General features: G+C 37.5%; 1 protein-coding gene across 5 annotated transcripts in view; it reads left to right on the plus strand.

Moving 5' to 3' along the window:
- The first annotated feature begins 632 nt into the window (after positions 1-632).
- PLEKHH2 (pleckstrin homology, MyTH4 and FERM domain containing H2) overlaps positions 633-27,412 on the plus strand; it is a 70,788-nt gene continuing 44,008 nt past the window's right edge. For 3 of the 5 annotated variants that reach the window (XR_014490725.1, XM_083348553.1, XM_083348556.1), the window contains exons 1-6: positions 633-780; positions 4,763-4,892; positions 19,654-19,716; positions 25,526-25,675; positions 26,269-26,352; positions 27,283-27,364. Coding sequence is in view for 4 of the 5 variants with exons in the window: in XM_083348553.1 (XP_083204679.1) it covers positions 4,770-4,892; positions 19,654-19,716; positions 25,526-25,675; positions 26,269-26,352; positions 27,283-27,364 (502 nt within the window). In the remaining variant the exon portion in view is untranslated. Of the gene's footprint in view, positions 781-1,802; positions 1,930-4,762; positions 4,893-19,653; positions 19,717-25,525; positions 25,676-26,268; positions 26,353-27,282; positions 27,365-27,412 lie in introns of all 5 variants that reach the window. The other 2 variants (XM_083348554.1, XM_083348555.1) reach the window with 2 other exon arrangements.

The raw sequence follows: 27,412 nt of genomic DNA on the forward strand, positions 1-27,412 counted from the left end.
GGATGTTTCTGGCAAATGAGACTTTTCAGTCTATCAATTCTATCAGTTGTTAATAACTGGTTTTGATGGTTAAAAATAATTGTTTTACAGTTGTTTGGAGTGTCTTTTATTGCTCGACGTTATTTGTTCTTTCTCGTTCTATGTGCATGTTATCTTATTTAATTGTATACCGCCCTGGCAGCTTGCTAAACAATCCACGATTGGCACTCCTCCAATTCCCATGCCTGAGCTGAGATTGCTGAAAACTCGAAAGCTTTTTGCTTTTTCGGAAAGTTAAGACCAAAAACCGACGGGACCTTAGGGTTAATTTGAGACATCCACATCTATGTAGGTCGACAGCAATGGGCTTAAGCAAGCTGATTTTGCTTAGTACGGTGCTTTTCGGCGAGGGGCATCCAATTTTTGCCTCTTAACGATTTCAACACACAGGGAGGGCCCAAGGCTACTCTTGCCCCACAACTTGATTTCGCTCTGCTGGCTTCTCTGGGCGATGGATGCCTCCACCCCACCGAGCCTGCAGCCTAAACGCCACCCTCACTGCGGAGAGGCCGGAGTGGACTGCAAGTCCCGCCTAAGCGGCTGTTTGAATGGCCGGGAGAACTGCCGCTCAGCCCGGCCCCATCGCCCCCTGTCCTGCCGAGCGAGGAGATGGTGCTGCCGAAGCCTGCCTGTAGCGCTGAGCGGGCTGCCCGGGAGAGGCGCTGAGATCTTGGGGAGAGGGGCGCGGGCCCGTCACCAAAAGTCATTGAAGAGCCGGAAACTTCATGACGACGTCCGCAGGTGTGCCTTAACTTCGGGGTGCGGGGGAGGACGGGGGGGGGGTTGCGGGACGGATAATGACCCTCGTTTTTTCTCTCTCCTCGGGGCGGGAAAAACACTGAGCGAGCTGAGACGGCGCGACCAGGAGCCATAGCCTGCTGAGAGCAGGGAAAGCAAGCAAGAGCCGTCTTTTCCCCTAGTCCTGCCTCTTCTTTCCCCTTTTCCTTCTTTGGCTCAGCAAAAAAAAAAGAAAATGGGGGGGGGGAAGGAATTAGTTGAGCAAGGATGGGAAGCAATTGTACTCCCCAAGATGTCCAAAGTTGTTAATATTGCTGGTCACATCGTGCTTTGAGTCACTCACAAACTAACTTCTACACCAGGGGTCTTCAAACTTGGCCCTTTTATGACTTGTGGACTTCAACTCCCAGAATTCCTCAGCCAGCGTATGCTGGCTGAGGAATTCTGGGAGTTGAAGTCCACAAGTCATAAAAGGGCCAAGTTTGAAGACCCCTGTTCTACACCATTCCTAGAGTACCTGAAGGGATGGGAGATGATTAGATCTCTCTGAGTGCTTTTTCTCCCTACATTTCTTTCTCTCTCTCTTTTTTTTATCAAAACTTGTTAACAGGCATCTGAGAAGAAGGGTCTTTCTTTCTTTTTAAGACACTGCTACAGTATGGCTTATTTCTGTGTCAAGTTACATATGTTTGGTATGATTATAAATTCTGTAAAAGGTGTCCCTAATGGAATGAAAGAGAAATCAATGTCTTAAATTTGATGCCATGAGGTGTTGGGTTCAGATCTAAGTTCTAGGAAATGACACTTTCCCATTACAGGAACCAAAAGCATGAGGACTAGTTGTCCTGAGGAAAAGGCACTTTGTGTTATCATTCATCACCCCAGTGCAAGAACTCAATCCTTTTGAGGCTTAAGTTTGGGTTTAGACCCAGTGTTAGAAAAAGTACTATTCTGGAGTTTTATACTTTTTGAATAGCAAGTGGTTTTTTGTTTTTTTTTTCCTTCTGTCACTATCCTACAAATAGGAGAAGAGCCAAGGGAAATGTGGCATACATGGGAATATCTACATACCAGGCATGGATAGAGGCTAAATAATAATAACTTCAACAATAACAACTGGATTGCATGAATTGAACTGAACTGGATTGAATGGTAATGCTAAATCAGAAAAGTTTTCTGACATCAGATTGTTTTAACAATAGTATCAACAATACTGCATTCTTCCTACTTGCCATAGATTGTTCTACAGAAATACAACAAGGAGTAGAATGTATTGAGAAACTACAAGCTCCATTCAGAACTGGTACACAAAATAAATCCCTGGGCTAAGAATCCATAGTTCTCAAGGTGTGGCTTTTATACCTGGCTGTGAATAACTGGGAGCATTTTTTTCTTTTTTCTCTCTTTTTAAAAGCCCCTTGCCCTTGAGGCCTACCCACTCTTGTTCCATATCCTGAAAACCACTTTGAAATTCTTTTGCTCTTCATTCTGGCCAGGCTCCCAGAATGCTAAATTGTTTTTGAGTTGGAAATATGGTCAGTAATCTTTTTCCTTGTGATAAGTGGAAAAGCCTTGAACCGCAAGAAATTTTTAAAGAAGCTCAGTATAGGAAATGATCAGCATGTTCCAGAAGGATCATTCTCTGAAATAGGCCTTTCTAATCAGTGTACAGTAGTAGAATCAGGAGGTTTCAATACAAATTTATAAAGCAATGCATCTTGCCAGTAAAAATATTGCAAAAAATAGTAATGCATTACAGTATATATTCTGAAGATGGAGGAAACAAGGCAATTATAATACCATAGGCCTAATGTCTCTAAAGGTGACTGCAGTGTTGTTTAAATGTGCCCAAGTATAAATAAATAATAATAAACAAATAATGGAATTAGGTAATAGCCACCAATCAGTAATTTTATTGCTGCTTATTTGGCATCCTACTCATGGATAATCGTTGGGTTTATGTACAGTATAGTGCTAAACCATAACATCATGTGTTTGCTATTGGCTTAGTAAGATATATGAATGAAACTATCCATTCTGGAAAATAAAGAATGGTTTACAACATTAATTAATGCAAGTATGAACCCATACAATTTTATTTATTTATTTATTTATCAAATTTAGAAACCATCAATCTCATTCACAGAGCAACTCTGGGCAAACAAACTTTATTCAACACTATATAGTACTATACGTAAACATTATTTGCGGTGTAGGAAATACTATAGCCAATACTTTTTACACCAGAAATTTCTCTGGATATACTGTCTTTACTGATTTATTATAGGCATATCTTACGTTTCATCCTACAGTTAAAAGTAGCTTAAATGGTTCTTTCCTCTACCTCTATATTATTCCCATATTAAACCTGTAAACCAGATTAATGTGTGAGATAATGGCTGGGGTGATATAGAGCGTTAAGCCATAATGTATGTGATATTTTTGTTTGTTTTGTATGAATTTGGTTTACCATATTATGTAACAACCTGCAGCTAACACATCATTTTAAAGAGGTGTTTTCTTGCTGTAAAAGAGGAAAATAATTGGCTATAGAGAAAAGAAAGTTCTCCCTTTTTATGCTTGTTTACTTTATTATATTGGGAAAGTATTTTGGGCAAAACCTAACCTCCCTGAACTTTGTGGGTGTTTCTTGCGATTTAAAAAGAACAACTTTTTTTCACTGCGGTGTACAATATAAACTTTTATCTCAAAAGACAATGTTGATTTCACTGATATTTTGAATTGGTTATTTCATAAGTGCCTTATATTAGTTAATATATTCAACAGACCCTATATCATGATGTTAAAGTATGGGAAATAATTTCTTTAAATAAAAACAGCTACCTATCAAACAGAAAGAAAATCCATTTACATTTAAATAAAGATACAAGTTGAATTCAAAATAAGTTAAATAAGCATCAGTGGGATTGTGCTGTTACTTTATACTTTAAAATGAAAGAAACAAAAAAGGCACAGGAGGGAAAATGTGTGTAGGTTTATAATGCTGAATCAGAGCACTAGCAAGCCAAAGTGATGAACTCATTTATTTTTCCCTTGAGGAATCAAATAAGAGACGGGAAATCATTGACTCATAAATAAGATCATTCATTCCACAAATGTAAACAGCGTATATTGTGCCAGCAAAATTTCTGTAGTCCTTTGCCTTCTGAAAAAAATGTAAGGCAAATAATTTTCTGGAATTATAACTAAAAAAACTCTTTACAATAATGGAAATCAGAAAGTTATATGAGCAATACAATAGTTGTGATCTACACAGAAGATGAAGGTTGAGTATAATTTTGTTATTAAACAATTTTTATATTTATATTACATTTTAAAAATAATTTAAAAGGAAAACAAAAATTGAGAAGAGAGAGAAGTTGATAATCTTTAAGTTATATCAGCAAAATTAGTTTAGATTTTATTTTTAATCATTTCAGAAAGTTTTTGTGGTCAATTATTTGATTTAATATAAGTTTTAATACATAATACATATCTAGTTAAATAAAGCCTTTTTATTTGTCTGGAACCCACTAAGTGTGCATGATTGCTGCCTTATATCTTTAATTTATTTCTTAAGTTCTTATGAGTCACTAAGATGTTCTATGAATTGTTCCTATAACAGATTTCTTAATTCAAAAAAAGGGAAAGATGATTTGGATTTAAACAGTATGATGTATAATTAATGAATTAATGAATCCATGAATTGCTGTATTATTGCAATATAAATGAGTTCATGTTAACTTGACATTTTACAATCAGAATTGGGATTTTTTCTTGATCTAGTATGAATGTACAATTTTCCTAATAAAACATCCATCATAACCTTGTAGTGTGCATAAAGATATAATCTTATGCTAAGTATTTAAGTAATCAAAACATGCTTATCTGACAATTAAAATACTTTTCATTTGTATAATATAGGTAAATGTATGTATATTAGCAGTCAAAAATCTTGTTGAATATTTGCTTTTCCCCCCCTAAGCCTAAATATGGCAGACTTCCTAGAGCCAGAAAGAATAATAAACTGGAAGGAAAGATGCATGGTTATGGAATCTCAATTAATGAAGTTTCGCCTTCAAGCCAGCAAAATTAGAGAACTTCTTGCAGAGAAGGTAAGTCTTAGAAAGTGTAATATATTTTATATAGTTCAACAACATATGATTGGTTTAATAGATTGTTTAATAGATGTTGTTAGTTGCAAAGTCATGTCCGACCCATCGCGACCCCATGAACAACGTTCCTCCAGGCCTTCCTGTCCTCTACCATCTTCTGGAGTCCATTTAAGCTCAGTTTAATAGATATCTATTGACTAATTACATTTGCTTAAATAGATAACTTTTGACTAATTAGCTTAATCTGGCAATAGTGATCACTAGACATGTATGTATGCTTTTATCTATTGTAGGAAAAATGCATATGTCCAAAAATGCTTCTCTAGATCTTCAAAGCTATGAGCTGCCACAATCACTTAGAAGGTACTCAGCCAAGGTCTTCTGGAAATACCCACACATGCTCACAAAACTCTTGTGATAGTTCATCCCTGCTTAGTTATGTTTTGCCCAGCCAACCTCAGATAAGGGCTGTTTAGCCTCAACATGAAAATCAGCAACCACGCAACCCTCAAAATTTGGAGGTTAATAACATTCCACAGCAATATTTATGTGCCACTGTATATTTGTACATACAGTACATATAAGGATAGATAAAGGAATCCAAGGTAATCCTCAATATAAAAATATGTCCCTTATTTCGGGAATAATCATTGGGAGGGAAATAGATTGTTTTCTTCACTAAAGAATAGTGTTTGAACATGCTCCCCTTGCACCCTTTTGAATAGCCAAATATTAACTGGGATACACATTTTATACAAGTTACACGTGTTGTTTATTAAATCAAGGAGTCTGGACATATGGGTGGTAAATCAGTGAACTTGAAAGCAAAGAGATTGATGATTCATTTCCCTTTTGTAGTACCTGCAGTACTTTTCCTTTTTGAGGAATTTGAATATTGTGGGGATGGGATATATGCAAATGATAATTTTGGCTCATCAATTACACATATAACAGGTACAGAAAATATCAGTGTGTAAAAAGACTTTTTTAAGAAGATGCACATAAAAATGCAGAGCACATTCTGGCGCAATTGGTTATGCCTACATTTTTAGTATAGCTAGAGTTGGATTGGATTATTACATATATATCTAACTGGCTGCTCTGACAGGGAACACTTAAAACATATATGTTTACAAATAATCACTATATTTCCCTTAAACCTACTTTTTAAGAAAAAAAAGGGCACGAATTTGCAATAGCTGTCTTGAGAAAAATGCCTGGAAAATATGTATTGCTGCAAGTTAAGTGTAAACTTTAGATTCTAATAAGAAATGAGATAAGGTTATTCTTGTCAATAAATGTATACATTAAGAAAAAAGGAAGTAAGTAAGAGAGCTGCAGGTTAAGCATTGAATGATTAGGTGTGAAAGGAGAAAAAGATGTACCACCTCCATATTTTATACATAGAACTTTGCTAAAAGAATGTTGATGTTATTCAATGTTGGTGATGGCAGAGTATCCATTACTTGAGACAGCATCCTTTGTTTAGCGGGTAGGACATATGCTAAAACAAGCTCTATCATCCAATGAAAGCAATACAGAGACTACCAGAGGATCAACCATATTTTTTTCACTTGAGGTACATAATGCCATCAATTGAATTAGTTGTAGGGGTGGTGCTTCAGAGTTAAGTGGGCAGTGTAAATTTCTAACAAATGTGCTTCTTTTGAAACCACCAAAAGTTTCAAATAGTTTAATTATTCATGAACAGTGTGTTGTTCATTAGGATTTATTCAAGATATCCTGTTCCATACAAAGGGTTTTACGGTATGTACTCTTTTGAATTACAGTGGTGGTCTATTACTATTCCCATTTGATGGGATTATTAGGGAGAATTGCTGCTGTAACAGTGGGCCATAGAAAATCAGCAAAAGATTAATAAAGTAATAAAGTTTCCATATAAGTGCAAAAATATTCTAAATATTTATTGCAAGATAAAGAAAACTCATGATGTGCCCACACATAGATTAAATTTATTTTTTCAAAAAAATACTGAGAAAATAAGCCTTTTGTTGGCGTGTCATTAAACTGAATAATCTGATTAAGGCTGTAAAATGCATCTAAGGGAATCATTTTACATTTAGTCAAGTCTAAATCACACAGTGTTGGCTTTAGAATATTATTTTTTCTTAATTCAGGGCAAACAGACATTAAAAAACATTAATTAGTTTCCTCAAAACAAGCATACACATTAAAACAAAATTCTTCTGATTGTACTCTGTTGCTTTTTTGGTTATTTTTATCTATAATTTCCAATGTAATTTTTGCACATTGCCCAGCATTAGTTGTTAGTGTGAAGATTAATTTTGTTTTCTTTGAAAGAAAGGTAATACTCTCCATTTATTCATCTACTTCATATAGTTATATTTATACTTTCCAGGTGAATCTTATTAAGCAGTTTAATACATATGTTTTCCTGAATTGTCAGGGTTGGATCATAAACATCTGATAAGCTGGAGAGGTGTAAAAACTTACGTCATAAGCACTCTATTCTTCTCTCTTTTTTCACTTGGCAAGTTATGTATTATGCTTCATAGTTTTGACTGTGAGGTATTTAATAGTACACCATGGTGGCCCTGAAAATGTGGGAGCAGGGAAGAGGAAGAGACAAAGAAATAGGAATTAATAGTAGGTCGTGGCAACTGGATTATTTTTTTCATTTTGTCATATCAGAGCATACTCTGCAAATTTAAATATAAAGGAAAAGACTTCTTAAATATCTAAGCAGACGTTGTGACTGTTTAAATGGCAGAAATGTTAATAGGGATTCAGAGCAGAATTTAAGAAATGGTTTTACTATAACTTGTTCAGACTGATCATGGAGTTCATTTTATTAATCACTTCATTTTATTAATGTTGAGTTTCATCCTAAGTGTTACAGATACAAAGAAAATATGCTGCTTAAGGAAATGTCAGAATTGTTTTGTGTAAGCTGAAGCACATTTGGCATTTAACAATAGAAATATGCACCACTTGTGCATTTTTAATAAATATTTTTTTACAATTCATCAAATGCATGGAATAATAAAATGGCAGCACCGTCTTTTATATTGTTGTATTTACAGGAGTAAATAATGATTTGGGTTTAGCTAGCTAGCTTTCGGATTTTCAGCTCTCATTAATCAAATATAGAATGGCTAGAGTCAAGGGACTGTGGGAGTTTGGCTCCAAAATACCAGAGGTATCAGGTTCTTACCAGGGCTAAGCATTACAACAGGTAACATGCAAGATTCTTAAGAGTTCAAATGTAAAGAAGCAACCCATGTGGGAACATTCAAAATTTGAAAGCAGACAACAAACAAATTGTAACAAGAATTTTCTTTACTTTTATCCAGTGCTTTTTTTGTAAAAGAAAAAGGTGCCGGAACTCACACATGTCATACAACCCTCCTTGCCTACCCTACAAGGTTCCATCCAAAAAAGGTGCCGGAACTCCATTCTGAGCGTTTTATGAGAAAAAAAGCCCTGGTTTTATCTATTTTAGTCACATCATGCACAATTAATAAATTCTAACATAAAGAAAAGTATAATTTATATAAGGGACATTGAGACAGTATTTATTTTCCAACCAAATTTGAATGAGATTTGACTTCCAGGGGAGGCATGGAGAATCAAAGATGTCTCCACAAAAGTAGATCTGATGACTGCAGAAGAGACCAAGAACTGGTGAGGAAACCAGTTCTTCAGAACCGCTCCAGATAAAGAAAGGATGGGAGACTTCAGGACAGCAGTCTTCTGCGGGTTTGAGAGCCAAGGAATGAAGGGATTAGCCATTTCCTCATAACCACAATGGAGCCTTTTAAATGACAGTTGGTTTGCAAGCTTCACTGTCTAATCACTTTCAGAAATTATCTATTAACTAATTTAACATTATCAGAGGCCTTCAGAAGGACAAGTTTGAAAAGTCACCAGATGAGCTTAGCCCCAGCTGTGAATAAAAGAAAAATTAAAAGCTTAAAAGTTAAAAAACTGTAAATTCAAATTTAGAAAAAATCTAAATAAGATTTTGATCTAAGAAAATTACAAATGGATTAAGGATTCAGTTAAGCTTGTAATATTGACATTTTGTCATGGAAAACAGACTTAGTTTGTGTATCTTGGCTTTTAATAAATATAAGCAAGTTTATGATTTTTGAAACTTGGAGGAACTAGAATCTAAATAGAAGGGAAAAAAATATAAGGCCAGCTTTTTGTGGCAGTTAGCTGAGATTTACAAAATGTCACAAAATGTTCTAACATTCAAAATATTAAATGATATCTTTGGGAGATGAAGCAAGAAATTAGCTACAATATCAACAGTGTCAATTCCCACGTCTATGGATAAAATACGTCAATGAGGGAATGACAGATGTGCAAATTTTGTCTATCAAGAGAGAGAAAGTACCAAAAGTAGAAGTACAGATTACAGACCAAGAGAATGAGTTAGAAAATGACTGTTTATTGGATATACAAAAGAAACTGGTTGAAATTTTAAAAATTAAAAGGTAAAATGCAAAGAAAAAACCAAAAGAATGACCTGGAAAAAAATTCTTATTGAAACTACAAAAGGTTTATTGAACCCTTGAAAAACTGAGCAATAGGATAAGGAAAAATTAAAAAGAACTCAAATCCTGTGACAGCATTTGAATGACCTAAATTTAAAAACTGTTAGAAGTAAAAAGGAAGGAATATAAAATTAATTTACTGGATCTGGGTTAAAATAAGACATTTATTTTCAAAGTTGTGGCAGCCTTTTACAGAATTGTTGTTGACAGCAGAATTGAAAAGTTGATGTTTTATGGATTTGCTTGTAATAATTGATGGGATATGGGAGGAAGAGATATCTCTTTCTAACTTTATAGCCAGTGAAAGGTTACTAAATTAGTCTATACTTGTTGTAATGAAGATGGGAAATCATGTCTGTTTTATAAAATATTCTTTTTCTCTTTTTATTTTTTCTTGCACTTTTTATTCTTTCTTAATTTTTTTTAAATTTAAGTTTGTTTTAGTTTTTTACAATTTTAATCAAAATCCTTAACAAAAAGTTATATACAAAGGACAGCAATGGTGAAAACTATCTTGAATGCATGGGTCAATGTAAAAGGGGAAAAATGACATTGCCACAGCTGTATACTATAGGCCACCCAACCAAACAGAGGAAATAGGTGAACTTTTTGCTAGTCAGCTAACTAAGGTATATAGGAAGCACATCACAATAGTAATGGGGGACTTTAATTAACCTGACATCAATTGGGAGACAAACTCTGCACCAAGTGGAAGATCAAACAAATTCCTGACAAACCTAGCAGACAACCTTGTCTTGCAAAAAGTAGATAAGGGAACTAGGGGATTAGCCATGTTGGATGTAATCCTCACTAAAAGAGATGAAATGATAGAAGTGTTGAAGCCACAGGAACCTTGGGGGGAAGTGATCATACAATATTGGAATTCAACATTCTGGAAGCACAAGTAATAGAACACAGTCAAACTAGAGTCTTGGATTTTAAGAGAGCTAATTTCAATAAACTTAGAGAGACCTTGGGAAGAATTCCATGGATGAGAATCCTTAAGGGGGAAAAAAACTCAAGAAGCTTGGGAAATTTTAAAAAGTGAGATAATAAAAGCCCAGTCTAGCACAATACCAACAAAGAAGAAAAATAACAGCTCTCAAAAGAAACCAGCATGACTGCATAAAGAACTCTGTGATAAATTGAAAGATAAAAAGGACAAGTATAAAAAGTGGAAAGGGGTACATAACTAAGGCTTCCGACCAAAGTCAAAAATAACAAAAAAAGCTTCTTTCAACATGTAAAAATAAAAAAAAGTTAAGGAAATGATTGGTCCATTAGTGGGGGAAAGTGGTAAGAAGGTGACAAGCAACAGGGAGAAAGCAGAACTATTTAACTTGGTTTTTGCATCTGTCCTTACACAAAGGGAAAAAACAGTCCAACCTATCAAAAACAGTACCATAAAAAAACAGAATAGAAACACAGGTTAAGATAAGCAAGAAAATGATAAGTGAGCATCTGTCTAGCCTAGACGAGTTCAAACCACCAGGACCAGATGGATTACACCCCAAGGTTCTCAAGGAACTGGCAAATGTGATATCAGAACCACTGAACTATATTTTTCAAAGATCCTGGAGCACTGGGGAACTACGAGAGGACTGGAAAAGCGCTGATGTAGTTCCCATCTTCAAAAAAGGGGAAAAAATAAATCCAGGAAACTACAGACCTATCAGCCTGATCTCAATACCTGGGAAGATTCTGGAAAAGATAATCAAACAGCGAATCAGTGAACACCTAGAGACAAAGTCATTACTAAAAGCCAATATGGGTTTGTCAAAAACAAAGCATGCCAGTCAAATCTTATTGCATTCTTTGACCAAGTGGCAAAATTAGTGGACCAGAGGAATGCTGTGGATATAATTTACTTGGAGTTCAGTAAGGCATTTGATGAAATAAATCACAACTTACTACTTGATAAGATAGAAAAATGTGGGCTAGACAGCATCAGCACCAGATGGATTCGTAGCTGGCTGACTGGCTGGTCCTCAGTGGAACTGCATCTACATGGAGGAAAGTGTGTAGTGGGGTGCCCCAGGGCTCTGTCCTGGGCTCAGGCTCTTCAACATCTTTATCAACGATTTGGACGAGGGCATAGATTGGGAACTCATCAAATTTGAAGACGATACCAAGCTGACAGGAATAGCCAACACTCCAGAAGACAGGCTTAAGATACAGGAGGGTCTGGACAGACTTGAACATTGGGCGTTATCTAACAAAATGAAATTCAATGGTGAAAAAAATAAGGTTCTACATTTAGGCAAGAAAAACCAAATACACAGGTATAGTATAGGTCAGTGGTGGCGAACCTATGGCACGGGTGCCAGAGGCGGCACTCAGAGCCCTCTGTGTGGGCACCCACGCCATGCCCCAGAGGTGGGAACTGTCCCTCTTCAACCAGCCGCCTGCTAATTTGCCGAGGTCCCATGTGGCTAAATGCATCCCGGCACAGCTGGTTTCCCTCCCCCCATCCCATCCCTCCTGGCCTCGCAAGCTCTCCTTTCCCCAGGCACGACCCACTGCAGCACCTCCTCAGCTGTTGGCCGACCATCCATCTTGGAAGCGGCTTCTTTGAACTGCTGGTGACGGGCTGCAGAGCCCCAGAGTGCGCCTGTCGAGGGGCCGGCAGGCTGTGGCTACTGACGGACACTGTTGGCCCCCATGCACTCGCTGGCCTCTGTGTGTGGGGGCCGATGGTGTCAGGCAGCAGCTGCCCCAGCCCTTACCCTACCCCATGGCAATGGCATCCCCACCCTGCCTCGCCCCATCCCACAGGATGAGTCTCCTGCCTACCGCCCCACCTGCCAGAGACCTCCTGGAGCTCCCCCAACCCTGCCCACACCCCACAGGTGTCCCTCCCGATGAGCAACATTGAGGTGACCACACCCACCTTGGCCACACCCACCCAATCTGCCATAACCACCACAGCCACACCCACCCAGCGATAAATAAGTGGGTTTTGGGTTGCAGTTTGAGCATTTGGTCTCTAAAAGGTTCGCCACCACTGGTATAGGTGGTACCTTGCTCAATAGTAGTAACTGTGAGAGGGATCTTGGAGTCCTAATGGACAATCACTTAGATACGAGCCAGCAGTATGCTGCAACTGCCAAAAAAGCCAACACAGTGCTAGGCTGCATTAACTGAGGGATAGAATCAAGATCACGTGAAGTACTAATACCACTTTACAATGACTTGGTAAGGCCACACTTGGAATACTGCATCCATTTTTGGTCACCATGATGTAAAAAAGATGTTGAAACTCTAGAAAGAGTACAGAGAAGGGCAACAAAGATGATTAGGGGAGTGGAGGCTAAAACATATAAGAAACGGTTGCTGGAATTGGACTAGACCAGACATGTCAAACACAAGGCCCGGGGGCCAGATCCGGCCCGCGAAGTGGTTTCATGCGGCCCGCGATGCCATCCTGGAAACAGTGAGGGAACGGCCCCCACTGCCTTGGCCCTGGCCCAGAGACCCTCCTCCTGCCAGAGACCCTCAGATCTGTCCCACTCAAACGATGTAGAGCTGGCCACGCCCACCCAGTAGGCCATACGCACTCTAGCCATGCCCACCCAGTAGGCCACGCCCATCTGGCCCTCTGAGGGCAACTGCAATGCTGATGCGGCCCTCAATGAAATTGAGTTTGACACCCCTGGACTAGACTGAGTAGGGGGTTGGACTAGATGACCTCCAAGGTCCCTTCCAACTTCGTTGTTGTTGTTGTTGTTATAAAAAACAGCCAAAAAGAATGGCCTTTAGAAATAATTCTTTTAAGAACAGTATTCAGGGACAAAAATAGCTTGCATAGGTGACTTTCATGGACTTTGTTTTTAAACTGCCAGTAATATTAATGTGCATCAGCTGGGTTGGTATGTTAAGTTTATTTTTCAGTTGCTTTTTGTGTAATTTTATTTAATTGTTTTAGAATAACATTTATTTTGATGACTTACAATCTAAATAACAAATATGGATGCACTCAGAAAGACAGCATCTCAGCGTTCTTTCTCCCTCAAACTAACTCTTCATATTTTTCTTGCAGTTTATTTTAGTTAGCATCAGATTATCTTTTCTCATTGAGAACAGTTTGGCATTGAAGGAGAACCATATCACTTACTCACCACATGAAAACTGGAAAAGTGGTGGGTTAAAATGATATTTCTGTTGTTTAAAGGAGAAGACTCAAAATGGCAGAAGAAAAGCATCTGTTGTAAGGCAGGGGTTGGAAGAAAAGTGAGAGGATGGACATGTTTATGTTATATTGCTAACTATAGGAAAGAACTTGTGTCTAAATTTAGAGAAAAAATGTTTGCTTAATAATTAAGGGGTGTGCTGGAATAGTTGAACTTTGGCATATTTTCCTCTGCTTTTTGGAAATCTGTTTTGCATCTTTAATACTGTACATGCATTGTCCATAAATATAAATAGCTGAACCGACTTATATTCTGCTGCTTTAGCTGCTAACGATCAAGTCTGTATGTGCACAACACTTATGTCACATCCTGCCAGTCTCTAATTTTATTTCAGTTTAAGGGCATGTTATAAAAATATGCCATTGGACATTTCTTTAAATTTTATTCAACCTTAAGTCCTCTGCAGGCCTTGTAAATTACTGCCCACTTGACTGCCCTTGATTTGTATGGATTTTCATCCATCGGTTTGGCAGGGAAGTTTATCAGTTCAATACTTTTGGGCAGGGCTTTTTTTCTCATAGAACGCTCAGAATGGAGTTCCGGCACCTTTTTTGGATAGAACCTTGTAGGGTAGGCAAGGTGGGTTGTATGACGTGTGAGTTCCGGCACCTTTTTCTTTTACAAAAAAAGCACTGCTTTTGGGTCATAAATGATTGATAATAGTCATATGTTTTGTATTTTCTACTGTAATTATTGTATTGTGATCAGAGACATTATTGCAAAGCTTAGGAAAACAAACTGGCAAGATTGCTATAGATCACAATAGAGAAGTATAAAAAAATATTTTGTTGCCCAAAAATATTTTGGCTGATTTTATAACATTCTACTGCTTTCCAGTCAAAGAAAAAATATACAAAATAAAGTTGCACAGTGCTTCAGATTGATTGCAAAAAGGTGTTTTGGAGCATGTGGAAGCATGAATATAGCTCCTGTCTGGAACTCTTTAAAGCAGCTGCGTCTTTTCTCAGGATTCCATGGCAGCTGCAGAGGGTAAAACATGTAGTCCTTGGACAAGATACAGCCACTGTGCAGATAGATACTACATCTGCAATCCAACATGCCCTGAAGCACATTTTTCAAATATTTCTGAATCATCGCATAGTCCTAAATGAAAATACCCTAATAACCCATTGGCTCAGTTCAAATATAATACTGATAATTAATTTAGTGCAGTGGGCAATAAAGAGGATAACTTCTCAGTGTTTTATTTGTTTTCATAGAATCCCAGTGGATTAGAATAAAACTTTGAATTATACTATAGAATTTAGAATCTTATAATATAAGATAGTATTTTAATAAGTGTTGAATGGCTAAGACAAAAAATCTTTTCTAACAATTAGTGATTTGTTAAGATGAAAACTAGACTAAATCATAAGAATGATTTGTAATGAACAATGTAAGTTTTGTAGACAAGAGAATTATTCTTTACTGAAATAGGGAATTGTAGGTTACCCCAAAAGTAAGCTTTCTTCTGTATATTATAGGCCACTTTAGAGTATTTTATTGCAATTCGTTAAAACTTAAAAACAGGATTTTGATATGTATTAGTCTAATTACATTGAAAACTTTGTTAATTGATTAGGTCATATCTAGAAATGTACTAACTTGATCACTTTGACTATCTGAAAACTAAGGGAATCAGAGAGGGAATCTTTATTGATGCAACCTGAACTATTTACAAACAACTTGTTATTTGTTACTTTTCACTACCCAACCACCATATTGCTTCACAAATACTTGTATATGTAAATATTGAAAAACCAATAAAACTTGAATTAAAGAAAAGGAAACTAGAGAACAGTTTATAAGCCTCCAAGCACACTTGGCAATGGTCTTTTGTCTCTTCTATTTCCTAAACAGCAGAGCATTTACAAAATGAGATGTAATGTGCTTACTTCAGCAGACCTAAAGGGCAGATTTAAAATCATTTTGTATAAGAAATGTATCTACCATTGTTGATTAGGAAACAGAAATTGCTGCTGGTGATTTCCTCTAATATACCTCTTCTACAGGTATGTTACAAATGTATCACACCTTTCCTGTTGTGTTTTCAGATCAATCCAAGCAATTTTATGTTTCTGAACTGCTGTCAGACAAAAATGACTTCATTACATTTAATGTTGTAGAATTTTATGTGCCACATATAGTTTGCCAGTTTTGTGAATTGGCCATTTGACTGTTAGCTGATCACAATCCAATTTTTTTTCTTGTCTGTTTTGAAGTGGTTTTAGATTGTAAATGTCTGTGTTCTCTCCAGCTGAAAAAACATAGACATAAAAGAACAAGTAATGGAAAATGATAGGAATAAAAGTTTATCTTGTTTAAAATGGAAGATGATTATGTGGCTGGTTTGGTGAAAAAGAAACACAGCAAGAATATAAATCAAGAGAAGATTAAAGATAAAAATGTAATTGGGAAATTATTAGAAGCAGAGTAATAAAAAAAGCCTAAATCATAACATCTGTGGTAATTACATAGGAAGATAAGGAGAAAAGATGGTCAAGAAACAACTTAATAAAAATATACAACTTTCCACATTGGTATTACCATTAAAAATCAGGTATTTCTGATCTAACTGATATATAAACAATTCCATTTAGGGAGGCACAATTAATACCTGTCTCTGGTTATTACAAGCAGTTATTATTTAGCAGTCTATCAATATATTTTGATTGTTTTACTTTGTGAGAGGGGCTAAAGCCAGAGAACTATAAAATATAAAATAACTGTCAAGTTTCCGATGGAATGAGCTTTTCAAAGGTTGGTTGGCCAGAACTGGAAATCTTGATATTGTTTATAACTCTGCTTAGGAAATTAATTACATGACTTAAAGAATAATACCCAGCAATGATTTTATTTGATCCATTAGCTAAAGAGCAATAAAGCATAAAAAACATAAGTAGATTTGAGCTTGAAAGACTTTCATCCACCTGTGGCATTAAGCTACTCTAATAGAATCAGCAGACTTTTTCAAAGTCTGCCCAGAATCCTTAACAATTTTTAGGTATGCCTGATCATTTCCTATATCAAGGCAACTATCCATAATAAAACTTCTGTCAGAGTTTTTGGGAGGGGACACAGTTTGAACACTTGATATGTTTTATTGTTTTTACAGAAGTAGGTATACACAGATCTGAGTGTATTCAAGTATATTTCTAGTTCACACAAAACATTCTGTACAGGCTGCCTGCCAAAAAGCTGACTTAAGCAAAGCATACTTTGAGCTCTTGCAAAACTACTTAACATATTTACTTGACACAATCATTCTTTAATCCCAGGTTTCTTTTATTAACTAGTTGAGGACTATTTTCTGACTATGTACCTTTGTTCAATGTTTTAGCTGGATCCTGCTTTGGACATTTTTCATCTCTCCACTTTAAACTCTTAAATATGCAGTTTAACTGCATGACCCATTCTTATTTACAGAAATACAGGCACTGGAGTGAACAAATGAACAAAATTTGGGATTAAAACTTTGGGAAAGCTGAATCATGCAGAATGTCCATGGAAATTCTATTGTAAGAAGGAGGAACACTTCAGATTATCTGGGATTTTTCATTTATTTATTTCCAGTGCTTTTTTTTGTAAAAGAAAAAGGTGCCGGAACTCACACATGTCATACAACCCACCTTGCCTACCCTACAAGGTTCCATCCAAAAATGGTGCCGGAACTCCGTTCTGAGCGTTCTATGACAAAAAAAGCCCTGTTTATTTCCATTTATATTGTTTGGCTGCCCATCTCAAATTCATGACTCTGGGCAGCTTACCCCAGTTTAAAATGCAACAACATAGAACAATAACAACATTACCATCAGCCTCAGTGGTAGACCAGATCAGGAAATCAGCTCCAAAGGAAGGCTAAAGGTACTTTTATTGAGGTTGGCTGTAAAAGAATCTTGCAAGTCTGATTGTGCTGTACCTCCTTGTCTTCCTGCGTATAGTTTAGTACTTCTCTGAGCTACTTTGAAATGTTATCTCATGGACTGCCTAAGCAACAGAGCCTGCATAGCTCTGTCAAGGTCATCTTCCTTTAGCCTCTACAAATACATATGTAATCAGCAGCTAAGGTAAAAACTTAACAAATGACAAACAAAATCTGCACAGCCATAAAATGGGCCGTGTCAACCTCGGTGACATAATCCCATCTTTAAGGCATTGTGGTAGGCCAGCAGAACTCTCCAAATAAATTGTAAACTATAGCAAACATTTGGGGACTCCAATGTCTGGGTGTTTGGGAATGAACTTAAAATGCTTTCCCATAAGATCTAGGATAGTTTGTCTTAAATTCATTTATTTTTCCAATATTTGAGGCTACCTCAATTACCTGACTCTAGGAGGTTTACACTTAATCAAACTGCAAACTATATGGAATCCCACAATTAAAATAATCCCAAAATCTAAAACTCACATCAGATAATGATAAAAAGACTGTCTCTAAAGCTCTAAACTCTGAGTGCCTATCAAAATAAGACAGTGTGTGGGCCATATAGAATTTGAGGCAAGCAAGCTGTTACAAAGCGATGGAGCTAAAAAGGCTTTCTTTAGCACCTAAGCCTCTTCTCTCTCAGAAGGAGGAAATGTAAGGGATCCTCTCAGATTATAGAATATGCTCCAGTTCTATCCAGAGGAGATAGTCCCTTACGTAACGAGGAGCCAAACCATAAAAATCTTAACTGGTCAGCACCAGGACTGAACTGTACCCAGAATCCCATGCCTTTTGCATTTCAAGTAATTGTAGATTATTGAAGATACGATAGGAAAACTGTATATATGCCAGTAGGCCTATGCATGCTCTGTGTATATCAAAAATAAGTGCCATTGACGACCTGCAACTTCCAGATTCCAAATAAAGATATTTGTTAAAGTCTGAGCTAAGGACTAAAATATGGAAGCATTTCAGGCTGCAAATACTAGGTGCAGTAAGTACTGACATCCTCAAACATTATCTCTTTGCAAAAATGCTATTAAGAACCTCCATTGTCAGCAGTACTTTTTCTCTAGAGCTAGGAGGAACACAAAGGAGTAATCTTTAGCAGAACTGTGACAAAAAGTTTTCACAATGTAATTCTGCTGGAATTCTCTCCCCCCCCATCTACTATTAAATTAAACAGAAAGCTTTAGTGTCAGATGTTGCTTAGCTCTCAGCCTTTTTGAAGGAATCCAACTAATTGTCTAATCCACTGGAAAGCTTCCATAAACGAAAGAGAGATGGGGACTTTCCTAAAAATTAAGCTTGCTCCTTAACAGGAGCCTCCCCTTCGCAGAGAAAATTAGATGGATTCTACCTGTTCTGTACCAGCCTGCTACCGGCCCTGCAGCAAAAGCAGGGACAACCCCTTTACAAACGGCAAGAGGCTGGAATAAAGCCTGCCAAATTTATTAACATAAAACAGAGCAAGACAAGACACCAACCATGAAACAGGAGCTATGAAACAGGAACTATCCAAGCGGTTGCCTTCAGCAAACCAGCCCTCCCACACATTCCCCTTAAATACAGTTCAGGGTGTGGCCTCTCTCTGCCTCCTTCCGAGGTGCCCCATTGCCTTCCTCTGTTTACTCCTGATTGACTGCCTCCTGCGTCGGGCGTCCTTGAACAGGGCCAGCTGTGGGTCATCTTCATCCACGCTGTCAGGCTCACACAGCTGGGTCTCCGTTGTGACCAGGTGGGAGGGGCCTGGCTGAGGGCTCTGCGGAGCCTCAAAGCCATCATCAGCAAGCTCTTCAACACCCCCCTCCTCCTCCTCTGAGTCGTCCGACCCAACTGCCGAACCCACAGGCTGACCCTGAATCACAACACTACCCTCTGGGTGATCTAGTGTGGTCCTTGATGTATATTTTTATCCATCTCTGCCTATAATTATTGGTAATAAATAGTTTATGTAATATTGTTTTAAGGATTATTTAGGCAGTGTATTTTAACCACTTGGACACCTTCAACTCCATATAAAACCTATTCGTGATTATTAATGCTTTCATTAGGAACTGTCACAAAAGATGGCATCTTATATTTGTTATTCCTTTATATAGATGCAGCAACTTGAAAAACAAGTTACTGATGCAGATCGTCAAGCAGAAAAGGCTTTTCAGCAGGTATGATTGTAATAAGGAATTATATGTAGTACCAATGTTCTGAAGCTATATGTAAGAAGTATGGGGTACTGTAGATAGATGGATCTTTCGATAGAAAGTATCAATAACTGCTTTTTCAGGAAAGTTTCACAGGAAAGTTGAATTTTTTTAAAAGATAATATTAACAGTGAACAGTATACACACACATATATATATACATATACATATACATGTAGAACTTTGGTCATTCGGGTTTTTTCCCACGTAGAATTGGAGGTATCAGGGCGACGTTTCGACGAAATCTCATCCGTCATCCTCAGGCTGGTGGCTTCAGCTTCGTTCTTCTGGGAGAAGTGTACATATACATACATACATACATATATATGTATGTGTGTATGTGTGTGTGTGTGTGTGTATATATATATATATATATATGTATGTATGTATGTGTATATATATATATATATATATATATATATATATATATATATATATATATATATATGGATCCTTGGTTTTTCGGGTTTTTCCCCGCGTAGAACTAAAGGTGTGGGCGCAACGTTTCGACGGAGTCCCATCCGTCATCATCAGGCTTTAGCTTCCTTCTTCTGGGAGAAGCATGTGGCTGTTAGTTCCTCTTTTTTAAACTGCCAGAGGGGGTGTGTTCTGTGGAGGTGTGCTCTGATTGGGTAGGGGACCAAGTGTGTTCTGATTGGGTGGGAGTGTGTTTTGAATGGTGGGTGTGTTCTGATTGGGTGGGGGGGGTGTTCTGAGTGGATGGGCTGGTCTCAGCTGCCAGCTCCAGAACTGAGCTGGTGAGTTGTGCTGCTTTTGTTCGGCTTCGTGTTTGTGGTGGTGCCATGTTTTTATAGTGGGTGTCAGTTTGCTTATTGTGTGGTTTGGAGGGGTTTAAAGTGGCTGATGTTGCAGCTGTAGTTAGGTTTCTGTTTTGTGGTTGTGTGTCTTTATCGTTGTGGGTTCGGATTTGCTTTTTGAATGGTTGTGTGGTGGTGATGTCATGTGATGTTATCATGAGTTTGGGTCTGGTATCATTCTTGGTGGTTGGGCCTCGTCTGTCAATCAAGGCGGGTTTCCAAATGGCTGGTAGACGAGAGGTATCATCTCGTTTATTCATGCTGTGGGGGCGTTTTTCTATCTCAATGGCTTCTCTGATTATTCTGTTGTTAAAATGTTCAATTTTGGCGATAGTTTTGGTTTTTTTAAAATCAATTTCATGTCCCGTGGCTTCAAAGTGTTGGACCAGGGATGAAGTTTGTTCTCCCTTTCTGAGTGAGTTTTTGTGCTCTTCAATGCGTGCACTTATTCTTCTGTTGGTCTGTCCGATGTATGTGGTGGGGCAGGTGGTGCATGGGATTTCGTATACTCCTTGGTTTTCTAACCCAATTATGTCCTTGGGGTTTCTTAGGATGGTGGATATTTTTCTGTCTGTGTAGAATGCTGTTTTGATGTTGTGTTTTTGGAGGACCTTGCTGATTCTGTCTGTGGTCCCTTTTAAGTATGGGAGGAGGGCTTTGCCATTTTCTTGTTCTCTGTCTTGGGTTTTTGTGGGTGTCTCTCTTCGGATTAAGTTGGTAATCGTGTTTCTTTGGAATCCATTGGCTGTTAGTACATTAGTGAGAGTGTGTAGTTCGGTTTTTAGGTGTTGTTCGTCAGCTAGATGTTTTGTTCTGGAGATGAGTGTCTTGGCTACGGAGTTGATCTGTGCTGGGTGGTGGTGTGAGAGTGCGTTCAGATAGCGGTTTGTGTGTGTTTTTTTATGGTAGATAGTGTGTCCTAGGGAGCCGTTGAATTTCTTGTAGACTAAGACATCAAGGAAGGGAAGTTGATTGTTAGCTTCTGTTTCCATGGTGAATTGTATTTTGGGGTGTAGGCTATTGAGGTGTATGAGGAAGTCATCCAGTTTTTCTTTGCCGTGTGGCCAGATTACGAAGGTGTCATCTACGTATCTGAGCCAGAGTTTGGGTTTGTGGTTGGATTTTTCTAGAGCGAGGGTTTCAAAGTGTTCCATGTAGAGGTTTGCGATGACAGGTGAGAGGGGTGATCCCATGGGTGCTCCTTCCATTTGTTTGTATCTTTGTCCATTGTAGATGAAGTATGTGTTAGATAGGCAGTGGTTGGTCAGATCTAGGATGTGTTTTGGGGGGTTGTATTTATTTTGGATAGCTGTCAAGGCTTCTTTGATTGGCACTTGGGTGAAGAGGGATACAACATCGAAGCTCACAAGTAGGTCACAGGGCTGTAAGTTTAGTTTACTTATGATCTCTATGAATTGGAATGAGTTTTGTACGTGCGAGGTGATGGAATTTGCATAAGGCTGTAGTTGTTTGGCAAGAAATTTGGCTAGATTTTGTAGAGGTGAGCCTATGGAGCTGACTATGGGTCTGAGTGGGGTTCCTTCTTTGTGTATCTTGGGCAGACCATAGAGCTTAGGACATCTGGATGATGTATATATATATATATATGTTTTCTGAGGTTTTCGCGGGTGTTCATATGTGGATCTTTGGTTATTCGGGTTTTTCCCTGCGTAGAACTAAAGGTGTAGGGGCGACGTTTCGACGGAATCCCATCCATCATCATCAGGCTGGTGGCTTCTGCTTCCTTCTTCTGGGAGAAGCATGTGGCTGTTTGTTCCTCTTTTTTAAACTGCCAGAGGGGGTGTGTTCTGTGGGTGGAGGTGTGCTCTGATTGGGTGGGGGAGTAAGTGTGTTCTGATTGGGTGGGAGTGTGTTTTCAATGGTGGGTGTGTTCTGATTGGGTGGGGGTTGTGTTTTGAGTGGATGGGCTGGTCTCAGCTGCCAGCCTTAGACCTGAGCTGGTGAGTTGTGCTGCTTTTGTTCGGCTTCGTGTTTGTGGTGGTGCCATGTTTTTATAGTGGGTGTCAGTTTGCTTATTGTGTGGTTTGGAGGGGTTTAAAGTGGCTGATGTTGCAGCTGTAGTTAGGTTTCTGTTTTGTGGTTGTGCCTCGTTATCATTGTGGGTTCAGATTTGCTTTTTGAATGGTTGTGTGGTGGTGATATCATGTAGTGTTATCATGTGTTTGGGTCTATCATTCTTGGTGGTTGGGACTCGTCTGTCAATCAAGGCGGGTTTCCAAATGGTTGGTAGGCGAGAGGTATCATCTCGTTTGTTTATGCTTTGGGGGCGTTTTTCTATCTCAATGGCTTCTATGATTATTCTGTTGTTAAAATGTTCAATTTGGGCGATAGTTTTGGTTTTTTTAAAATCAATTTCATGTCCCGTGGCTTCAAAGTGTTGGGAGGAGGGCTTTGCCATTTTCAGAGAACAAGAAAATGGCAAAGCCCTCCTCCCATACTTAAAAGGGACCACAGACAGAATCAGCAAGGTCCTCCAAAAACACAAAATCAAAACAGCATTCTACACAGACAGAAAAATATCCACCATCCTAAGAAACCCCAAGGACATAATTGGCTTAGAAAACCAAGGAGTATACGAAATCCCATGCACCACCTGCCCCACCACATACATCGGACAGACCAACAGAAGAATAAGTGCACGCATTGAAGAGCACAAAAACTCACTCAGAAAAGGAGAACAAACTTCATCCCTGGTCCAACACTTTGAAACGTCGCCCCTACACCTTTAGTTCTACGCGGGGAAAAACCCGAATAACCAAAGATCCGTATATATGTATATATGTATATATGTATATATGTATATATGTATGTATATATATATATATATATATATATATATATATATATATATATATATATATATATATATATATATATATATATATATATATAAAGGGAACACTTAAACAACACAATGTACTGTATTTAATAGTAGGATGTCTTATCTTGTGTTCCCTTTATTTTTTGAGCAGTGTATGTATGTATATATAAAGAATCAGTTTCCCTTCCATTAGACAACCCGCCAAGTTCTTATCTTCTTTAATTTCATATGGCCTTGAGGTACAATCTTCCTCCTCCCTCCTTAACCCTATCTCTTAAAGCAATACACAAATTTAACATATGGAATAGCTGCTTCTTCATCTCTTGTCAAGCAAGAACATTCGCTGTTAGCAGTGTTGATAGCTATTCTTAGAGAGTGGGATAGAAATTCCTTTCCCTCTCCTCACAGGGGGAGGATACTTCAAAATGTTTTTACAGGAAGAAGGTACTTAGGGTAAAGAGAAGATAAGATCTCACCCACTTTCATCCACGGTGCATTCAAAGTGCTTGGTAGTAAATTTGACTTCAGCTGTCAGCAACTTAGTAACGAGCCATATTACTATGGCCGGTCTTTTCCCCATTGGTTTGAAGAGCTGCCCCTGATCAAGCATAAGGACTGACGCCCTTCCACAATCAAGCGGGGGTCCTCTTCTTGCTCGTTGCCCTTACAGGGCGACTTTTGACCCTTTCTAGGGTCCCCCAGCAGGCTAAAACTGGATGCTGGAGACCAGGTTCGCCTCCATATGTCCATCAGGACTGTGACCGCAAACCAGAAGTAACAATATATCTTGATGTCTTGGGTTTGTAATGCCTTTATGGCCATAGATACAGGTAGTCCTTGACTTATAACAGCAATTCAAAGTTGCAGTTGACTCCAAACAAGTACTTATTATCCCATTTCAAAATGTCAATGGCTGCCCTTCCCAATTATGTGATTACCGTACATTTTGGGTGCTTGGCAAACAGTCCACATTTACAGGAATTAAATTTTACTTTTTTCACCAAAAACATTATTTGGCGGTGGTCATTAAGCAAATTACAATGGTCTTTACAATGAAACCATTGTAATGGGTAGGATTTTTTTTGCCAGAAATGAAAAGTAAACATCTGTTTCTGGCGAAAAAAGTAAATCACAGTAACTTAATTCCTGTAAATGTGGACTGTTTGCCAGATGAATGATCAATGCAATTTCATAATTCTCCAAACCAGCAACAATAAAAGGTTGCTGAACATTTTTAAAAAATAGGTACAGCATTAATTCAAATCATATTTTCAGTATGCTATGCTTTAAATTGTAGTAGAATTTATCTATAGATTAAGGTTGCCTTATGTGCTGTTTATGTGCTGTTAAAAGGGACGCGGTGGCTCGATAGGTTAGGACGCTGAGCTTGTCGATCAGAAGGGGATCACGTGACCCTGGGACACTGCAGCCGTTATAAATATGAATCAGTTGCCAAACATCTGAATTTTAATCATATGACCATGGGGATGCTGCAACGGTCATAAGTGTGAAAAATGATCTTGCCACTTTTTCAATGCCGTTGTAATGTTGAATTACTTGTATTAAAGCAATAACTAAAAATTAAAACAATATTTAATATACATCCTTTATGATGTACACATATTTAAAACTATAAAAAATAGCTTAAAATTGAAAATAGGGGTTTCCTGACCTTGGGAATTTCCTGACCTTTCCTGGTTTCCCACTCTTGTAGTGAAGCTTCCTGCCCAAAACAGTCCTTGAAGTCTAAGTGATCCTTGAAATGGTGTATAACAAACTCAAAAGCAGGAGGATGGACAGATGAGGATTTTTTTAGAACTCTATGGATCCAAGCCAGTGTCTTTACTGCAGTTTGTTTGTCATTAAGTCTGGTTGTTTGAATTATAGGGTTGAACAATTGTTAAGCTGGGAATAACTGATACATATGAAAGAAATGAGCAAAATAGCAAATTGCTAGTGATATCGGTAAACTAGGATTAGGACTGGCTGAGGAATGTACTGTATATATGCTTTAACTAATCTCAGAAGAATAAAACATTACAACATTCCAAATTATGCATTTAATTTTGGAGTTTTACAAACTTTGTGTACACAGCTGTGTTTTAATTTCTAGGTGCAGATTATGGAGGAGAAGCTGAAAGCTGCTAATGTCCAAACAAGTGAGTCAGAGACACGCTTATATAAGAGATGCCAAGACCTGGAGATTCTGGTTCAAGAGAAAGATGATGCTATCCAGAATCTGGAACAACAGCTTGTAGAGCAGGTTGGGAAAACAAAATTTTTCTTACCCAGTTATCCATATATATATTAGCGTGTACAAGAGATATAGAGGGAAAGAAGGGACCTATAAAAAATAATATCCCTAGATTTTTGTCAGCAAAACACTTTTTAAGCAAAAGAATAGATTCTGTAAAGATAACTGTTAATATATAGCAAATTTTGGAAACAAGTATAAATTGTTTATATACACCATATAGCCAGTTGTCTGGGAAGATATGAAGATTCCTGAAATGGATAAGCCATAATTGTATAATTAAGCAAGTTATTTAAAATAATGATGACAGCATTTTTCAAGAGGCCTTTCAATGATGATCAATCCATCAATAGCAACAGCTTTTAATGCAGTTTTTTATTTATTTTATTAATGCTACTTATGATTTTTAACTTGGTGTATAATTTATATGAATTTTATGGCTATTTTATTACTTTTACTGTAAGGTGTTTACTTGCAAAAAGAGGCAAAATAATCTCTAATAAATTAAAGCCTAAGTGCGGTCCTTGGCCTGAAAAAGATGGCGCCTTCTGTTTTAGATGAATAAAGTGCAAATTACACAAAAGCCCCTCTTCTTGTTTCAGAAGGAAATCAGAATACAAGAAGCTAAAATTATAGAAGAAAAAGCAGCTAAGATTAAGGAATGGGTGACTATCAAGCTTCATGAGGTAAGTTTCTTAAGTAACAACTCTTAAACCACTTAAATCACTCGTGTAAGAGTGATATGGAAATAATGTCACCCCATGTGCTGAACAATAACACTCAGCAGCCCTAGACAACAGAGCCAAGATTTATACATATTTGATTGTATATGAGCAACAGAATTCTCAGCTTTGTGATTTAGGTATAAAGTAAATAAAATATGAAGATAACCCTTCCTTTTACAAACTGCTGTAACATTGAGGGTTTCTTCACCCTAAAATTCACAGTTCCTTTGCTAATAAAATGATACATTAAAGCTCAGGGCAAGTTAAAGCCTTAATGAAATAATTATATTAGTTCATTAGGATCTATTGGTGGATAATTGCCAGTTCTATGTTATCTGGTCAATAATCCGTTTAAAAGTTTTCGTGGACCTGTTCACAAAACTAAGGCTGTGAATTCCTATATGAAAAAATGCCTTGCTTTGAAATATGCAAAGTTGCCTATAACGAAGGTCTATTATTTGTGCTTTCAATTTTTCCAAATAATTTTTCCCTGTTAATTTTGTCTACAAAACATAATACATTTTATTTTGTTTCTGTGGAGCACAAATATTCTGATAACTTTTATCTGTAAAAAATAATAATCATAATATGTAAAAACTATTTAAAATAGAAGATCTTTGAAATAGGATCTGAGGTTAAGTTCTATAGTCTTTCATTCATATTACTCCTAGATATAGCAAAACTATTTGAGTTAAATATACTGCTTAGCACTGCAATCATTTGTAAATTACTTAAATGTAAGCCCAACCAAGTTGGTGAACTTATTGCCAGGAAAATGGATGTGAGATTGGAAATAATACCATATGAGATGTAAGGAAAATATAGCTTTCCTTTGGATACAATCTTTTCTAATACTGTACTTATGAATGGGGCATTTATCTATGTTTTCAGCTAGAAACAGAGAATCAGAACCTCCGTACAATCAATCAAAACCAAACTGAAGAGATTAAGCTGTTGCAGACTAAATTACAAGGTAGGGGTATAAATTCTCAAAACACAACTGTGTTCCATAATTAAGGAA

This window comes from Vipera ursinii (genome assembly GCF_947247035.1).
Source record: "Vipera ursinii genome assembly, chromosome: 1".
Lineage (NCBI taxonomy): Eukaryota > Metazoa > Chordata > Lepidosauria > Squamata > Viperidae > Vipera > Vipera ursinii.